This window comes from Panthera tigris, chromosome C1 (genome assembly GCF_018350195.1).
Source record: "Panthera tigris isolate Pti1 chromosome C1, P.tigris_Pti1_mat1.1, whole genome shotgun sequence".
Lineage (NCBI taxonomy): Eukaryota > Metazoa > Chordata > Mammalia > Carnivora > Felidae > Panthera > Panthera tigris.
Window position 1 is genome coordinate 16,111,841 of NC_056667.1, and position 17,586 is coordinate 16,129,426.

The window sequence follows — 17,586 nt, forward strand, 5'->3', positions numbered from 1 at the left end:
TTGTTAGTATGGGTTTTAAGTCTTAAAAGATAATGCCAGCTATTGAATGAAGATGAGGAGCTTCATATTTAGGGATGACAATTCATTTGATTTCAACCACAATTAAAATTTACAAGGAGCAGTTTTCTTAGATGTTTTTGAGACAAAGTCTCAAAAGTGGTCAGCTTTACTGTAAAGTTACTTGATAAATCTAGATATTACTAAATTAGTGATTCTGAGACATTTTCTCCCACATTTAACGCCTCTAAATTTAGGATGTATTTAAAAATCATTGGCTTCTTAGAGTCTGTGAAATATAGTAATTAGGATATCAGTTCTGCTGCTGTCACAGAGAAATTCAGAATACTAGGGACTTAATGAAAGAGAAGTTTCTTCCTTTCTTGTGTAAAAGTCCTGGAGGCAATCCAGGGCTGACCCTTCCTATTTTGTGACTCATCCTTAACATCTCAGTTGTGTCTTGTGGTTCGTCGTGGCTGCTTCAGCCCTCATTATCATGTCTGCATTCTAGCCTGCAGGCTGCAACAGGGAGACTCTGCCCCTTGGTATTAGGGCTAGTCTCGAACGTTGCATCCATCAGTCATTTCCACTCCCGTTAATCACAGTGGTCACTTCGAGCTGCAGAGGAATTGAGGAAATGTAGTCTTTTTACTGGGGACCATGTGCTTAATTAAAAATTCTATTACTAAAGAAGAAAGGAAGAATTGGCAGACCACTAGAAGTCTCTGCCACAGTGGTCAAATATTACTTTTTGCCAGTGTTTATGATTAAACTCTACATTAAAAAAAAAAATCTCCTGAGGGCACCTGGGTGGCCTAGTGGTTGAGCATCTGGTTTCTGCTCAGGTCTTGGGATCCAGCCCCACGTTGAGCGTGGAGCCTGCTTGGGAGTCTCGCTCCCTGTCTTTTCTGTCCTTCCCCCTGCTTGTGCATGCATGCAAATACACACACACACACACACTCTCTCTCTCTCTCTCTCTCTCTCAAAAAAAAAAAAAAAAGATCACCCAGTAATAATGGTCAAGAGAAATAGAAGGTATTTGAGAACTGAACTTGAAATATATTTGTAGGCACCTGGAAAATAGTCTGTAGAGTGAACAGAACTCTCTGCTTACCTTTCCTTCACTGTCAATTGAAAAGAAATTCTACAGAAGACCTTATTTTTTTAGCAGAACATTATTCTTTTTTTCAGAGGTGGATTCAGGAACCATAAGATGATAGCTGTTTCTATTTCCTCTGCTTTATTATTATGTAAAAGACATTCTTTAGGAGTAATTCTCTGTAATTAGTACTCCCATGTGCTTGATTATTTTGGTAAATCTTGATTTAGTTTAGGGATTAAGATCTTTAACTAGTAATGCTGTACTAGTATGACTGCGTTAGTGCATTATAGGGAAAAGAGAAGGAACAAGATAAAAGGAGGTTAAATAAAGATAAATATAATCAGGAAGTTTTTGATGAGGAATGGGAGAGTGTATATTTCCTGTAAGTTACTCCTTGTATACAGAGATGTTAACAGGCATTTGTAACTCATGATCAAGAGTTGTGATGCTTACTGCATAGGCATGGCATCCAACCCAGAGTTAGATGGTTCTGACGTTTTTGTGTTTAGTAAGGTGGCACCTCTAGCCAACAAGAAATTGCATCCCCTTCAGGATTATAATTGAAATGGGACTTTGTCTTAAAATGTAGGTATACAGGGCATGAAGTTTCTTTTTTATTCTCCCAAAAAGACTTAGAAGTTTTCATTGACTCTAAGATGTCATTTATCCTAATTTCTTAGATGTCAAAATGTGGGGAAAAAAATGACTGGCAGTGATTTTAAGAAACTTTCAGTAAAGACATGTTCTGATTTTAGAGATGTTTAAATGTGAAAACAAGCATCTCGGAATTGATGAAATATAATAAATCTTTGGTACTTTTGTAATCGATAGCTTCTTAGAAAGGACTACAGTAAGAGAAGCTAAAGGAATTATATCTGTTTATAAGTCAGTATTCTGTAGAGTGATCGGACTCTTCATTATAAAAGTGTAGGTTTTGGCCTCTTCATGCCATGAATATTGAATTAGTAACTAGGCCACCTGGTGTTAAAATACGTGCTGAGACCGGGGATCATCGTGATCTTTGTTCAGTTCCTCATTCTGCTCTTCTTTTACAAGGGGTTGGTGGCGATACTCTGTAGCTCGTTGGTTATAGCTCTAAGGTTGGATAAACGGACCATTCTTTAAAGCAGTGATTTCCTATTGCAGTCTGGCACATATGTTTATGCACACACATGTACGTGCATTTGTGTGCACATACAACTGAAGGAAAAATTTCACACAATCACACTTGTTGGCACACTCTACGTGGGATTCATTCTGAAATAGCCTCTTCTCTTTCATTATAGAAATAAATATGCTACTCTTTATACTACTTTGGATTTTAAAAAAACCCCACTTATATGGAAAACAAAGGGATCAGAGACTTAGAAATTTGACTCTTACTTATTACTGTGATTTTGAGCTAGTCACTGTTTCTCTTTTTAGGCTCTTTCGGCCATAGCAGTTGGGGTGCTGGTTCTCTTCTTGCTCTGAATGAGCAAACCTGTTGCTAGTTGAAGAAAAAAAAATACACAACTACAAATGAAACAAATATTTTTCTTCTTTTTTGTAGGTCATCATTGAATTTGAAATATTTAAAGTGGATACGAAACTGTTTCAGCAATGCAGACAATTAAGTGTGTTGTTGTGGGCGATGGTGCCGTTGGTAAAACCTGTCTCCTGATATCCTACACAACAAATAAATTTCCATCGGAGTATGTACCGACTGTAAGTATAAAGGCTTCCATCATCTGTTGGTGAAATACGATCTCTTTTGATATCTTTTGAAAACTATGTGTGTGCTCAAGATTTCTCTGTTGTCTGCCTTTGTGCCCTGTTTTTAAAGATCTTCTGATGGGTATGTTATATACACTTTAAAATTAATAGCTGAAAAAAATCAGTGAAAATGCTGAAAAGGTGACACAGGGGTGTGCAAGAAGTTCTGGGAGGCAAAACTCCAATAGACAAGATTCTAAAGAGCGGTGGTCTCAGTTTGGGGAAGTATGCCCTGTATCTTGGAATGAAGTGACTTTCTTTTTGATAACTTGGCCAATGAGTAGTCAGTGCTTGGAGGTCTTCTGGGATGCTTTTTGGGGTCTTGTAACTTCAGAGAAAGTATGTGTCTCCACTTACTCTCCTTAGAGGATAGAAGAGAATCTCACGGAGCTGTTGGCTTAGCAATAATGGAGCTGCAAACTGGTATTTAAGGGCAGAGAACTGTTTTGGTTATGAGGACATTAACAGAAGCCTTTGGGGTCCTCTCCCACAAATGTTTTTTATCAGCTCCTTAGAAGAGTAGAGGGAAAATGGGAATAATAAAGATCATGACGTGAGAGAAGAGTTAGAGTAATGCTTGTGAAAGAATGTGTTTGGGGATCCAGTGTTTGTCCCAGGTTGGGTGACCCAACCCAGTGGTATAATTATGTTAAACACAGATTTTCCTTCAGTGGTGGGGGTGAGCGAGGGTTGGCCTGGCTTGGCAGTGACCACTTCTGTTAAGTGAGCTATTTTAGGAGTTATAAAGAACCTATGCATGATTAATATGGGATTTGTTTGGAAGTAAAAGGGAAGAAAATGTCTGAATACTTCAGGTTAATCTTGAGAGACATGAGCATTGTTAAGAGGGTGAATGAATACAGGTTAAAGTTTTGGTAATTATGTTTAATAGAATTGACAATCTGTAATGTCCTGAGGTAGACACAATGATTGAGGTAGGTCAAGGCTGTAGGAAGAAATGTTAGGTTTCTTGGAATGGGAGAATTTGAAGGTATAATTAAATACAAAAATCATACTTTGGGGTTGGCCCATTTGGGGACATGGTAAGTAAAAGAAATTCTGAGATTGAGGGAGACTTTTAGGGGACTTTCAGAGATACATACATCTTGTTTCAGAATGAGGGCAGCTATCAGAATTTTGGTGTTCCAGTGTCCATTAAAGTTATTTTCTTGTAAACACAGTTTCTGAGTCTGTTATGACTTTGGTCATGAAGTGTTCTATTTAAGAGGGGCTTTCATATATGTGTTTCTGGATCTCTGGAAGAGAGTTAGGTATGACTTAAGAAAAATAACCTGCGTTGTTGGAGAGCTTAACCACATTCATTATATTTCCTAGTTCTTGTTATCAAGAACCAACTTTCCTTTAACTACCACCTCCCCTATGCCCTTGATTCCACTCCTTTTTACATTTCAACAATCCATTAAGACATGAACTGGAAAGTTAAGAGTTAGAAAAGAAGGGGTGATCTGAAAATGTAACATCCTTCTAGTTGGAAAGATTGATTTTTATTTGTCAATTCAGAGGAATCCATGAATTAGTGTTGGGTCTTTTCCCATTTATCACTATTACCTCCCATTTTCACAGATAATTTAGTACAACCAATATTAGTATATACGGAGTTTGTCATGGGTTGTACAGTCTGTTTGCAAATAAAAACATCTAGTCACAGAAGATCTCTTAGGTCATGTGGTTTGTACCCAGTAACATAAGTTTTATTCATGAAGTCTCAACAAATAATCTGCTAGCCCTTTCTTGGACATTTTCCTTGACCTTGAGGGAACCTTTATTTCTCTCTAATGGGCTTATTTACAACAACGTGCTTCTTGTCTTGAACCCTGAGAGGAAAAAAGATTATCATGGATCTAGGATATTTAAATTCTAGATCAAAATGAAATAGTCTATAAGAATTTCTTAGAAATCGGAGTAAACATTAAGGTAAACTATAAACTTACTGTCTCAAAAATAGCAAATTGAACAGCATCGTTTTGTATAGCTAGAGGACTCTGTTTTTATGGCACCTCTAGCCTTCCTGTGACTTTTAATCCAGGCTACTGGGGTAGAGTAGACATCCCAGAGTACATCCCGTCACTTTTTCCAAGAACCATTTAGTTCATGCAAGGGTTTGGTTGGCAAGATTGGTTACCTAAGAATTATATAGACTAAGAGAAGGGGAAGTCTCAGGAAGGAAATACTGCCTTTACTTAAGAGTTGTCCTGTCCCGTTTTGACCATCCCCTTGCATACTAACAATGTTGTATTTTTGTGTTTTTAGGTTTTTGACAACTATGCAGTCACAGTTATGATTGGTGGAGAGCCATATACTCTTGGACTTTTTGATACTGCAGGTGAAAACTTGATGTCTTTTATGTTTTGGTCTGTAACTATTAACGGTTGCTGGTTGTCTATCTTTTTTGGTGGACATTTTTGGAAACTAGCTTATTAGCAAACCACTTATCTTTTGTTAACAGTTAGCAGGATTGAATATTGTGATGGTTGATGCTTGATTCAAGGGACAGTCCCAGACCTGGAATGGCAAATAGGAGTTTGGAGTTCCCTGGGTGGATGGTGTGGAGAGAGAGAGTAGGGCAAGAGCAGGGTACATTAGGCAAGCTGTATTATCAGCCTCTGAAATTTGAAGGCATATTTAGGATTTTTGTCTGTATAATATGCAGACAAGATAGCTTCTTATAGAGATAGCTTGTTATTGTTTACTGTATCTGAAAATACTTTGAAGTTGAGCCAATATGTAGCTCACGATATTGACGTGGTTACCTTTTTAAATTAAAGGAATAAATTGCTTTCTTTCTTTAGTATACCCAAGTCCTCAGTGTTATTCTTTTTTTAAATTATTATTTTAATTTTATTTTTAAAATGTTTTGCATGTGTTTTTTAATGTTAAATTTTTTTTTTTTTTTTTTTTTTTTTTACGTTTATGTGCTTATTTTGAGAGAGCACAAGCAGGCCAGGGGCAGAGAGAGAGAGGGAGAGAGAAAGAATCCCAAGCAGGCTCCACGCTCAGCTTGGAGCCTGATGTAGGGCTCGATCTCACAAACTGTGAGATCATGACCTGAGCCAAATCAAGAATCAGATGCTTAACCAACTGAGCCACACAGGAGCTCCTGTTTCCTCTTTGTTTCAACAGTAGCTGCACATCTTAATTTCTGACTTCTGTCTCTGTAGTCTCTGTTGTTATCAGCTTAGTTAGCCAAAGAAAAATTTCAGAAAGGTAACCTTTTTATATTTAGGAATTCTGAGTGCTTTGCTTTTTGTTTTTTTTTTTAAGTTTTAATTATTTATTTTTGAGAGAAAGAGCATGTGTGCAAGCGGGGGAGGGGCAGACAGGGAAGGGGACAGAGGATCCGAAGTGGGCTCTGTGCGGACAGCAGAGAGCCCGATGTAGGGCTCGAACCCAGGAACTGTGAGATCATGTCCTGAGCCTAAGGCAGACACTTAACAGACTGAGCCACCCAGGTGCCCCTCGGTGCTTTGCTTTTTGAGTTACGCTCTCCCTGCCTGCCCGCTGACCTACTCCTCTTTTTTTTTTTAAATTTTTTTTTCAACGTTTTTTATTTATTTTTGGGACAGAGCGAGACAGAGCATGAACGGGGGAGGGGCAGAGAGAGAGGGAGACACAGAATCGGAAACATGCTCCAGGCTCCGAGCCATCAGCCCAGAGCCTGACGCGGGGCTCGAACTCACGGACCGCGAGATCGTGACCTGGCTGAAGTCGGACGCTTAACCGACTGCACCACCCAGGCGCCCCTGACCTACTCCTCTTAAGGAGTATCTTGTACTGCTCACTTTGAGGGACTGTCTAGATTTAGTTGGGAGGATGAAATGGAGACGCCGTAGTAAGCAGTTCAGTTTCGAGATCAGTGGCTTTCTGTGGTGTTTTAGACCTTGAAAATGTTTACAAGTTAAAAATTGTATGAGTAATGGTATACTGGAAGAAACTTGGAAATAATAGAAAAAATAAAATAATGACCCATATCTCATGATAGGTGAGGAAATTTTCCGTTTATGTTGCCGTTGGTGGCAATATGCACACAGAAAAAAGATAATTTTTGGCTCCTTGGGGTTGAAAATTAGTTTAAAATTTTATTTTCAAATTTCAGATCAGTATTTTTTTTTTTGTTTTTACCTTTAGTGAAGTATAATACAATAGAATTCAGTCACTTTAAGTGTTTGATTAATTTTGCTGACTGTATAGTTATGTAACCTCCACCATAATCAAGGTCCATCACCTACAAAATTTCCTTATGCTCTGTAACAGTCAGTCCCCTCTTGATCTGGCCCCAGGCAGCCACAGATCTGCTTTCTGTCACTCGGCTAATATGTAGTCTTTTGTGTTTGACTTCTTTTGCTTAGCATAATGTTTTTGAGGTTCATCTATCTGTATCAGTTTTTTTTTTTAATTGGCTGAATAGTATCCATATTGTGAATATAGCACAATTTGGTTATCAATTTACAAGTTGATGGATGTTTGGGTTCCAGTTTTAAGCTATCTTTTAATCAGTTTAATTTGCCTGACCTGACAAGTGAAACATTCCCAAGTTTTTACATACATAACTTCAATAAACCTGATAACTTGTGATTTCCTGTATTTATGTTTTAGCTTATCACAGCTCACTTTCCCTCCCTCCCTCCCTCCCTCCCTCCCTCCCTCCCTTCCTTCCTTCCTTCCTTCCTTCCTTCCTTCCTTCCTTCCTTCCTCTCTCTCTCTCTCTCTCTCTCTCTCTCTCTCTCTCTCAGGGAGCGTGCACATGCCTGTGGGGGAGGGACAGGGGGAGAGGGAAAGAGAATCTTTAAGCCATGTGAGGCTTGATCTCATGATTGTGAGATCATGACCTGAGCTGAAATCAAGAGTCAGACGCTTAACAGACTGAGCCACTTAGGCATCCCATAAACAGCATTATTTATAACCTTATAAACAACATTTTTCAACCAAAAAATCCCAAGGTTAAGACCAGTTATAGACCAATTATACACTTTAAACAGGAATCAGAACAAATCTATCATGTTCTTTCTTTATTTTTAATTAGGCTGCATGTCCAGCATGGAACCCGGCACGGGGCTTGAACTCACAACCCTGAGATCAAGACCTGAGTTGAGATCCAGAGTCAGACACTTAACCGAGTGAGCCACCCAGGTGTCCTATCATGTCCTTTAATATGGCAGATTATTTTACATACTGTAGGCACTGGGTATTAAATATAGATTATTCCTAAATGTAAGTGAAAATTAACAATAATAGTATTTGACTTATTTCATCTTTATATTAGATTCTGAGTCTTTCTGGGGGTTAAAAAAAATTCACTAAGGAAATGATTTTTACCATCCCAGGCAAGTTGTGGGTTTCCAACTTCACTGTTAAGGTCACTTTAAGCCAGAGAGAGAGACAGAGGGGGAGAGAGAGAGAGAGAGAGAGAGAGAGAGAGAGAGTGAGAGTGAGTGTGTGTGTGTGTGTGTGTGTGTGTGTTTGGACAGACATTGGAGACCTGGGGTTGTAGGCATCCACAATGAGTCTCTGTCTTTGACACACTTAAGAGGAGACTTGCTATTCTTCTGCAGAGGCCTTAATCTTAGAGTCCCTGTTCCTGATTCTAGTCATGCCATTAGCTTAGTTTTCTTTCTTCTAAAGTTTTGATCACCATGAGATGCCCTTTGACTTCCTTTAACTGTTCGATTACATTTAATCTGCTGACTTTTGGTCATTTTGTTCTCAATTAAAATTTTTTTTTTAACGTTTATTTATTTTTTTGAGACAGAGAGAGACAGAGCATGAACAGGGGAGGGTCAGAGAGAAGGAGACACAGAATCTGAAACAGGTTCCAGGCTCTGAGCTGTCAGCACAGAGCCCGACGCGGGGCTCCAACTCACGGACCGCGAGATCATGACCTGAGCCGAAGTCGGCCGCTTAACCGACTGAGCCACCCAGGCGCCCCTGTTCTCAGTTTTTTTAATAGCATTCCTATCTCACCTCTGGCTACAATTCTCTAAGTGTGAAACACAAAGTGACAAAGGAGAACTGTAGTTCTCATACAGAGTCTGTAAACAAAGCTAATGGGTGATGTATAAGGGGCTTGGGAGGTACTGGGGTGCACCTTTTACAGATGTATTTAATACCATCTGAGGTTAGAGATAGGGGGACGCCTGGCCAGCTTAGTTGGTGGAGCGTGCGACTCTTGATCTTGGGGTCGTGAGTTCAAGCCTCAGGTTGGGGTAGAGCTTTACTTTAAAAAAAAAAAAAAGAGAGCTCTCTCTCTCTGTCTCACAGCTTTTATTTCTGTCTCTGTGGTTACAACACTAAATTCTTGTTTATGAGTTCCCCCCACAGTTGTTTTCTCCTGTTTTTTCTTCACATGTTGTACTGTTGTGTATTTTGTTCTATATTTAGCTTTTTTTTAACTTAACGTGTTTATATCGTATGCTCCTTCCCATGTTGAATAATCCTCACCCCACTGTCATTTCCTTTCTGTGTCAGCATTTAACATTTTACTCTTTATTACAAAGATGCAGGTTTTACTTATTATAGGAAAAATAATAAAAATACAGACAAACAAAAGGAGAAAATGAAAAAGCATCTGTATTCAGAGACAGTCACGTCTTAGTGTATGTCCTAAGCAGAGTTCTTCCTATATAGTCATTGTACTTATACATAAGGAAAAGGGATACTATTATTTTTTTCTCCCTCTCTGTACCTTCCTTTTTCTCTTACAACAATATGGGGACATCTCTCAATGTTGTACTTGTATGTCATAGTCCTCATGGTGACACAGTAGTCTGTTGTGTGGCAGATCACAGCACAGTTTAGTTTCTCTGTTATGTTTGCAATCCATTTACAGTATTTTATATTAAGGTCTTTTCCTGGTCAAACATTTTTATATTTTGACACCCATTCTTCTTTGTCACTTTTTTCCTAGTTCAATTTTAGACTTACAGAAAAGTTGCTAGTAGCAAAAACACCTTTCCGGTTTCAGCAGTTCTTAATGATTTGTGACTTTCTCTCCCTCTATGAATAATGTTTTTCTTTCTTTTTTTTTTTATGTTTATTTATTTTTGAGAGAGATAGAGCATGAGCGGGAGAGGAGCAGAGAGAAAGGGATACACAGAATCTGAAGCAGGCTCTGGGTTCTGAGCTTTCAGCACAGAACCTGACATGGGTCTCAGACTCATGAACCATGAGATCATGACCGAGTGAAGTCGGATGTTTAACCGGCTGAGCCACCCAGGCGCCCCTCGTTTTTATTTCTAAGCCATTTGAGAGTAGGTTGCATACATCATGCCCTTTTGCTTTTCAATGCTTCAGTGTACGTATTTCTTAAGAGCAAGGATATTCTCTTATGGTATACTTACCAAATTCAGGAAATGTAACATTCTATATAACATTTAAAATTTTAATAGTCAATGCCTAATAATGGCCTTATAGCACGTTCTGATCTAGCATCATACGTTGCATGTAGTGGTTACTTTCTTTAGTGCCCTTTAGTATGGAACTTCAGCCCTTCACGCCATCGGCATTTTTTAAGGAAACAGGCCGGTTCTTTTGTATAATGTTTCTCAGTTTGAGTTTGCCTATTTCCTTACGAGTGGATTCAGAATATGCATTTTTGGCTGGAATACCAAATGAGTAATGTTGTGTCTGTCCTAAAGTATTACTTTTTTGTTAAAAGTAATTTTGATCATTTGGTCAAGGTGTCCAGTTTTTCTACCATATGTTTAGAATTTTTCTTTTTGTAGTTGGTAATTGGTGAGAAGACACTTTAAAACCATGTGAATATTCTGGTCTTATTAAAGAGCCTCTCTCTGGATTTAATAATGATTGACAATTCTTGCCAGAACCAATTTTTCCTACGGTGGTTGCAAAGTGGGAGCGTAAGTGTGTTCCTTGCTGTGGAGGTCTGGCCAGAGAGGCGACGGTGCACACAGATGTGACGCGGTGCAGAATCTGGTCCTGAGAATCGGTCGTCCGCTGGGGAAAACAGGAGCGTATTGCATCTGGATAATGAGCTTTTGGTGACACCCTCAGTTCAGACTGACTCTAGGAGTCCTCTTGGCCTTCACCAGTTCCCTGTTTTCCTCTCCTTTCCTTCTGTAGTCCGAAGCTTGGTTCCTAGAAAGGGTTTCAGTATATTTTCTCATCTTCAGTCCTAAACTACACATAAAATAGTTTCAGACTTGCTGTATACCACACCGCTGTGAAAGACAAGTGTTCAGGATTTGCCTGCAGTTCTTTTTTTCTTATTCTTTTTTTTTTTTTTTTTTTAATTTTTTAACATTTATTTATTTTTGAGACAGAGACAGAGCATGAACGGGGGAGGGGCAGAGAGAGAGGGAGAACACAGAATCGGAAGCGGGCTCCAGGCTCTGAGCCATCAGCCCAGAGCCCGACGCGGGGCTCGAACTCACAGACCGTGAGATCGTGACCTGAGCCGAAGTCAGACGCTCAACTGACTGAGCCACCCAGGCGCCCCTTCTTACTCTGATAGCAGACAAAGTTTTCTGTTCAGAAGCTACTTGGATTTGTACCCTGCCCCTCTTTAGTGTGCTTATGTTATCTGGAATTCCTTTGTCAGTTTGATTTGTTTATCTTTACATTAAATTTTACATTGTTTTTCCACATCCCCATTTATTTTATTTTTATATACAATTTTTATAATTGTTTTCTTAGGTTCAGTTTTCAGGGAAGATCTCTTCACTTTTGAACGTTAATCATTGTAATTCTATTAGTCATTTCAGGCATTACCATGAAAAAGAGAAAGCTTGGGCTTTGATGCTAGATAGAGCAGTTAGCTAGACAGCTGGCAAGTTTCTTGACTGGATCTTAATTACCTTGAAATGTAAAATGTTTAAAGTAGTTTCCTCTTAGAGGTTCTGTGAGACTGAATGATAAATAATCAATTTTAAAAAGTGTAGGGGCACCTGGGTGGCTCAGGTGGTTAAGCGTCCGACTTCAGCTCAGGCCATGATCTCACGGTTCGTGAGTTCGAGCCCCGTGTTGGGTTCTGTGCTGACAGCCCAGAGCCTGGAGCCTGCTGTGGATGCTGTGTCTCTCTCTCTCTCTCTGCCCCTCCCCTGCTCGTGCGCGCTCGCGCTCTCTCTCTCTCTCTCTCTCTCTCTCTCTCTCTCTCTCTCTCTCTCCCCCTCCCCCTCCCCCTCTCGATAAATGAACATTAAAAAAATAGTTAAAAAGTGTATACATATACATGTAAACTCAGGAGCTGTATATTTATGATTCATACACTTTGTATATTAAAAAAATCAGAATAGTGACTTGGATGTTTTTGGTGCAGAGCTAATATTTTTCTCTTTGTTTAGCAGATGAATAATACTCAGAACAAGTCAGAGTAGTTTGGTCTGGTTTACCTGATTCTGTGTTTTTGTTTTGTTTTGTTTTTAAATAAACTCCTTTCTAGGGCGCCTGGGTGGCTCAGTCGGTTAAGTGTCTGACTTTTGATTTCGGCTCAGGTCATGATCTCACAGTTCATGAGTTTGAGCCCTGAATCAGGCTCTGCGCTCACAGTGGTGGAGCCTGCTTGGGATTCTGTCTCCCTCTCTCTCCGCCTCTCTCCTGTGTGCATGTGTTCTCTCTCAAAATAAATAAATAAACTTAAAAAAAATATATAAACAAACTCCTTTCTTTCATTGAGGCATTTTCTAGTATCTGAAAGCTTTCTGCACTTACTGATTAATTACATCAGCAGGAAGACTGTGCTCTCCACAGAGATTTGTATAGACTTCTCGGTCTCTAGTTTAGTGCCATTATGGAATCTTCGGAGGGCCATTTTGACTAAAATTTCAGTTTTTAGTAAATTCTGCATTAACATGCAATAGTCTAGATTTTTGCAGATGATATACATAAAATGGTAGGAATCTCAGGTTCCAGGGTGTCCCCATTTATTTTCAGATTTTTTTTTTGTTTTCCAGCAGATGTTCTAAAATTATTTAGGAATGGGCCTCATGTCACAGATGAGGCAGGATCATTAAATGCCATTAAATTTTGAATAATCAGTTGGAGAAAAAAATGTTGAGGTTTGAATCTGTAGCGGTGAATACTGTGAAATGTTTAATTTGCTTTCTTGTGTTTATAGTGTCCTGCTGGAGCTCTCTAAAAATGTTGCTTTTGGCAGTAAATTCTTATTTTTCATACCATGAGGTTCTTTCAGACTTTCATATAGGTCAGAATCTTCAGTGCAAACCGAGTTAATTTCTCTTGAATTTAAAATTTTAATAGGAGATTCTAAGCAAGAGGAAGATCAGCAATCCATGTGAGATGCTTTTTGGCAAGTGTTGGAAATTAAGCAGTGAGCTGGTGTGGTGTTAGAGTAGGTATGATTTAAGACTTGTAGTCAGAACCTGACTTACACATAGAGTGAAATTTTCTTTAAAAAAATTTTTTTTGATCTTTATTTTTGAGAGCGAGAGAGAGAGAGAGAGGGAGAGAGAGGGGAACAGAGGGAGAGAGAGACACAGAATCCGAAGTAGGCTCCAGGCTCTGAGCTGTCAGCACAGAGTCCGATGCAGGGCTTGAACTCACAAACTGCAAGTTCATGACCTGAGCCAGAGTTGGATGCTCAACTGACTGAGCCACCCCAGGCGCACCCCAAGAGTGAAATTTTCTTGATCATGTTGTGTATCTTAAAGGATGCTGAATGATAACTTTGTCTCTGTGGAATGCATTATAGTTATTTGTGACATACTGAGAGGATACAGGATACATTTTAGCTGGATAAATGATGCTTGGATAGTGAAAGATCTTGCTCATCTTAAGGGATCCTATTCATTGTGTTTCCTTAATTGTAGCACTTGTGGGAGAAGTAGAGGTAAGGTAGCCTACTTTTTGTTTATTGGGCAGTTTCATTTCTGATTTTTTTTTTTTTTTTGCTCTTGGGGAAGGGAAAAGAAAGATATGTAGCTTTGAAGGCATACCACAAATAAACGGACTGACCAACACTGCTTTGGACCCAGTATTCAAAAAGAATGGGTATATTTGTTACAATCCATCTGAGCAGAAGGTTGGTTACACATAACACATGTAGTGTAGCACATTGGACATTCATGTAGATACTCTTATTGGTGCTCAGGAATATAGAGTTGGATCTATATATTTTTTAATGTTTATTTATTTTGAGAGAGAGGGAGAGTGAGAGAGTGTGCATGAGCAGGGGAGGGGCGGAGAGAGAGGGAGAGAGAGAATTCCAAATGGGCTCCCCACTGTCGGCGCAGAGCCACGTGTGGGGCTTGAAGTCACAAACTGAGATGATGACCTGAGGTGAAATCAATAGTCAGATGCTTAACTGAGCCACCCAGGCGCACCTTTTTTTTTTTTTTTTAAATCCGAACTTACACGGATTGATTGCAGTGGCTGCATGACTAAAAATGAAGCCGTTTTTAGTCTTTGCTAGACTTGATTTTTTTGAAATATATTCATTCCATTTGAATAGGGAAGAGAGCTAAGGAAAGGTGTATGAATAGCTGTACTTTTTTGTTTATTTATTTTTTAATGTTTATTTTTGACACAGAGAGAGACAGAGCATGAGCGGGGGAGGGGCAGAGAGCGAGGGAGACACAGAATCTGAAACAGGCTCCAGGCTCTGAGCTGTCAGCACAGAGCCTGATGCGGGACCCGAACTCACAAACCATGAGATCATGACCTGAGCTGAAGTTGGATGCTTAACCGACTGAGCCACCCAGGCGCCCCTGTACTTTTTTTTTTTTTTTTTTAAACAAGACTTGGCTAATTGTTTTGTCTTATTTTTTAAATTTATTTTTTGTTTTGTTGTTTTATTGGAGCTTTGATATGCGATGTGTCAAAGCTCCAGCCAGTGTTAAAGCTCAGGCAGTTTAGATAGAATTAAGGAGTTTGCTGATTTTGTTTTAAGCCCATTCTTTTCTTTTTAAAGCTTTTCCATGTCTGTAATTTTATATTATACATTGTAATTTAAGAAGTGAAAATTATACTTCTAAGTGCATACCTTTAAAGCCTTTGCTTCTGACCCTAGCAAATTGTTAGTCAGTATTCAGTAAATATTAGACATGCTAATGGTGATTTTATTTATTTGTAACCTCCTCCCTTATCCCTTTTTGCTTAAGCTTCATTGAATCTCTGTATTGTCCTGAAGATACCTTTATTGTCTACTCACAGTGTATTGCTTTCTCAAGTGGCAGTAGCAGTAATATCTTTAATTATTATGTTTTAGCTACCCTAAATTCTTGTCTTCTCTCTTAATGCTGGCAAAAAAAAAAAAAGTTTTTACTGGCATACAGAATATTTAACTTCCTTCCCCCCTCCCTCCCCTTAAAAATGTTTTTATTGTGGTAAAATATCCATAATATAGAATTTATTATTTTAGCCATTTTTAAGTTCATTGGCCACTAAGTACTTAAATGTTCTTTTAATACACAGGATTGCTGGGGCACCTGGGTGGCCCAGTCGTTTAAGTGTTTTGATTTCAGCTTAGGTCATGACCTCATGGCTTGAGGGTTCGAGCCCCGTGTGCCCCTGTGCTGACAGTTCAGAGCCTGGAGCCTGCTTCGGATTCTGTGTCTCCCTCTCTCTCTGCCCCTCCCCTGCTCATGCACTCATTCTCTGTCTCTCTCTCTCTCAAAAATAAATAAACGTTAAAAAAAAATTAACAACAACACAGGATTGCTGTAGCTCATTTTAAAATTTATTTATTTACTTATTTATTTTTGAGAGACAGAGAGAGAGACAACGAGACAGCATGTGAACAGGGAAGGAGCAGAGAGAGAGAGAGAGAGAGAGAGAGAGAGAGAGAGACACAGAATGCGAAGCAGGCTCCAGGCTCCAAGCTGTCAGTACAGAGCCTGATACAGGGCTCGAACTCACGAACTGTGAGATCATGACCTGAGCCGAAGTGGGACGCTTAACCCACTGAGCCACCCAGATGCCCCTGCTGTAGCTCATTTTAGAAATTGGAATATTAAACCCAGTCTGGCAACTCCTCCCCTCCCTTCAGTTTTGGAAATGTGTATAGGTGTTTTTAAAAACTTTTTATCTAGAAATAATTTTTAAGCCTGCAGAACAGTTGTATAAATAGTACCAGGAGCCTCCTTTAACCAGGTTTACAATTAGCTTTTTGCCCTATTTGCTTTATTATTCTCTTTCAATGTAGTATGCACATGAATTGTTTTTCCCTGAATTTTTTGAGTAAGTTGCATACACATAGCCATTTAGTCTTGAATAAGTATGTACTTCCTAAGAACGGAGATGTTCTTGTATAATAGTAAATAGCTCCTGGAAATTTAACATTGATACAGTACTTGAATCCAACATCTATATTCCAACTTTGTTAGTTGAGCTGAGTCCAGTGTTTTTTGCTTTCAGTAATGGATCATGTATTGCATTTAGTTGTCATGTCTTTTTAGTTTCTTAATTTGGATCAGTTCTTCAGCCTTTTTGGTCTTTAATGGCATTATTTTTATAGAATACAGGCCCATCCCTCTCTCTCCTCCCCTTATAAAATGTTCCTCACTTTTGAGTTTGGTCTGTGTTTCCTCATGATTAGGTTCAGATTATGCAGTTTTGGTTGGAATAGTCCATTAGTGATGTGTCTTTCTCAGGATCTACATCTAGGGGCACACAGTGTTCATCTGCTACTCATTGGTGTTGGTAATTTTAATGACTCAGTCAAGGTGATGTCCAGTTTCTTCACAAGATAGTTCTCTTTTTCCCCTTGCAGTTTATCAGCGGTGATTAAGACCATAAAAATATTCTCTTTTCAACTGGATTTTTCTCATGTAGATTTTGCCTTCACTGATTCTTGCTGAGTTATCTTTTCTGGGTGTTCTCAGTTTCACATGATGGTCTTACACGTTAACTAAGCCTGTGAGCGTGCTTTGGTAATCATGATGGACAGTGAATTTTGTCTTCTGGGTTTCACTGAGATTTTTGTTTCCTTAGATGGTTTCACTGTGATTCTTTTTCCTTTTTTTTAAGTTTATTCATTTCGAGAGAGAGAGAGAGAGCGAGCGAGCAGGGGATGGGCAGAGAGAGAGAGAGGGGGAGAGAGAGAGAGAGAGAGAGAGAGAGAGAGAGAGAGAGAGAATCCCAAGTAGGCTCCGCACTGTCAGCACGGAGCCTGACACAGGGCTTGAACCCACAAAACATGAGATCATGCCCAGAGCGGAAACCAAGAGTTGGACGCTTAACTGACTGAGCCACCCAGGCGCCCCTCAATGTGATTATTTCTTAACCAGATTTGAGTAGGATTGATTTTAACCATTTCTGTAGCAACAGTTTATTTTTTTTTTTTATTACATCGTTGTTGGGTTGCTAAGGGACTCATAGACTGAAAACTACAGATTGGTAATAAACACACCTAATGTATAATGAATTCATTGTTGTTCTCAGGGCTTGAAATATTAAATAGAATTAGCTGAGTAAGAATGTTCATCAAATATTATTTTACAAAAACCATACATTTTATTAGATCAGTAAGTTGCTTTCTTAGTAATGGTCAGTGTACTGTTAGCCGCATGCTTAATCTTTTGACTGACTTGTGATTTTGAAATTGTGAGGACACCAAGATTCAGTTGCTGACTTCTCCAATTTCCCCCACCCAGGGCAAGAGGATTATGACAGATTACGACCGCTGAGTTATCCACAAACAGATGTATTTCTAGTCTGTTTTTCAGTGGTCTCTCCATCCTCATTTGAAAATGTGAAGGAGAAGGTGAGTTGGTCAGATTTTCTTGCCCTGAAAAAGGTGG

General features: G+C 39.1%; 1 protein-coding gene across 1 annotated transcript in view; it reads left to right on the forward strand.

Moving 5' to 3' along the window:
* The window catches only part of CDC42 (cell division cycle 42), a 52,987-nt gene that overhangs the window by 28,612 nt on the left and 6,789 nt on the right, over positions 1 to 17,586 (forward strand). Inside the window, exons 2-4 of the mRNA XM_042993773.1 lie at positions 2,652 to 2,806; positions 5,126 to 5,198; positions 17,440 to 17,549. Coding sequence (XP_042849707.1) covers positions 2,702 to 2,806; positions 5,126 to 5,198; positions 17,440 to 17,549 — 288 coding nt within the window. The 5' untranslated portion in view covers positions 2,652 to 2,701. The remainder of the gene's footprint in view (positions 1 to 2,651; positions 2,807 to 5,125; positions 5,199 to 17,439; positions 17,550 to 17,586) is intronic.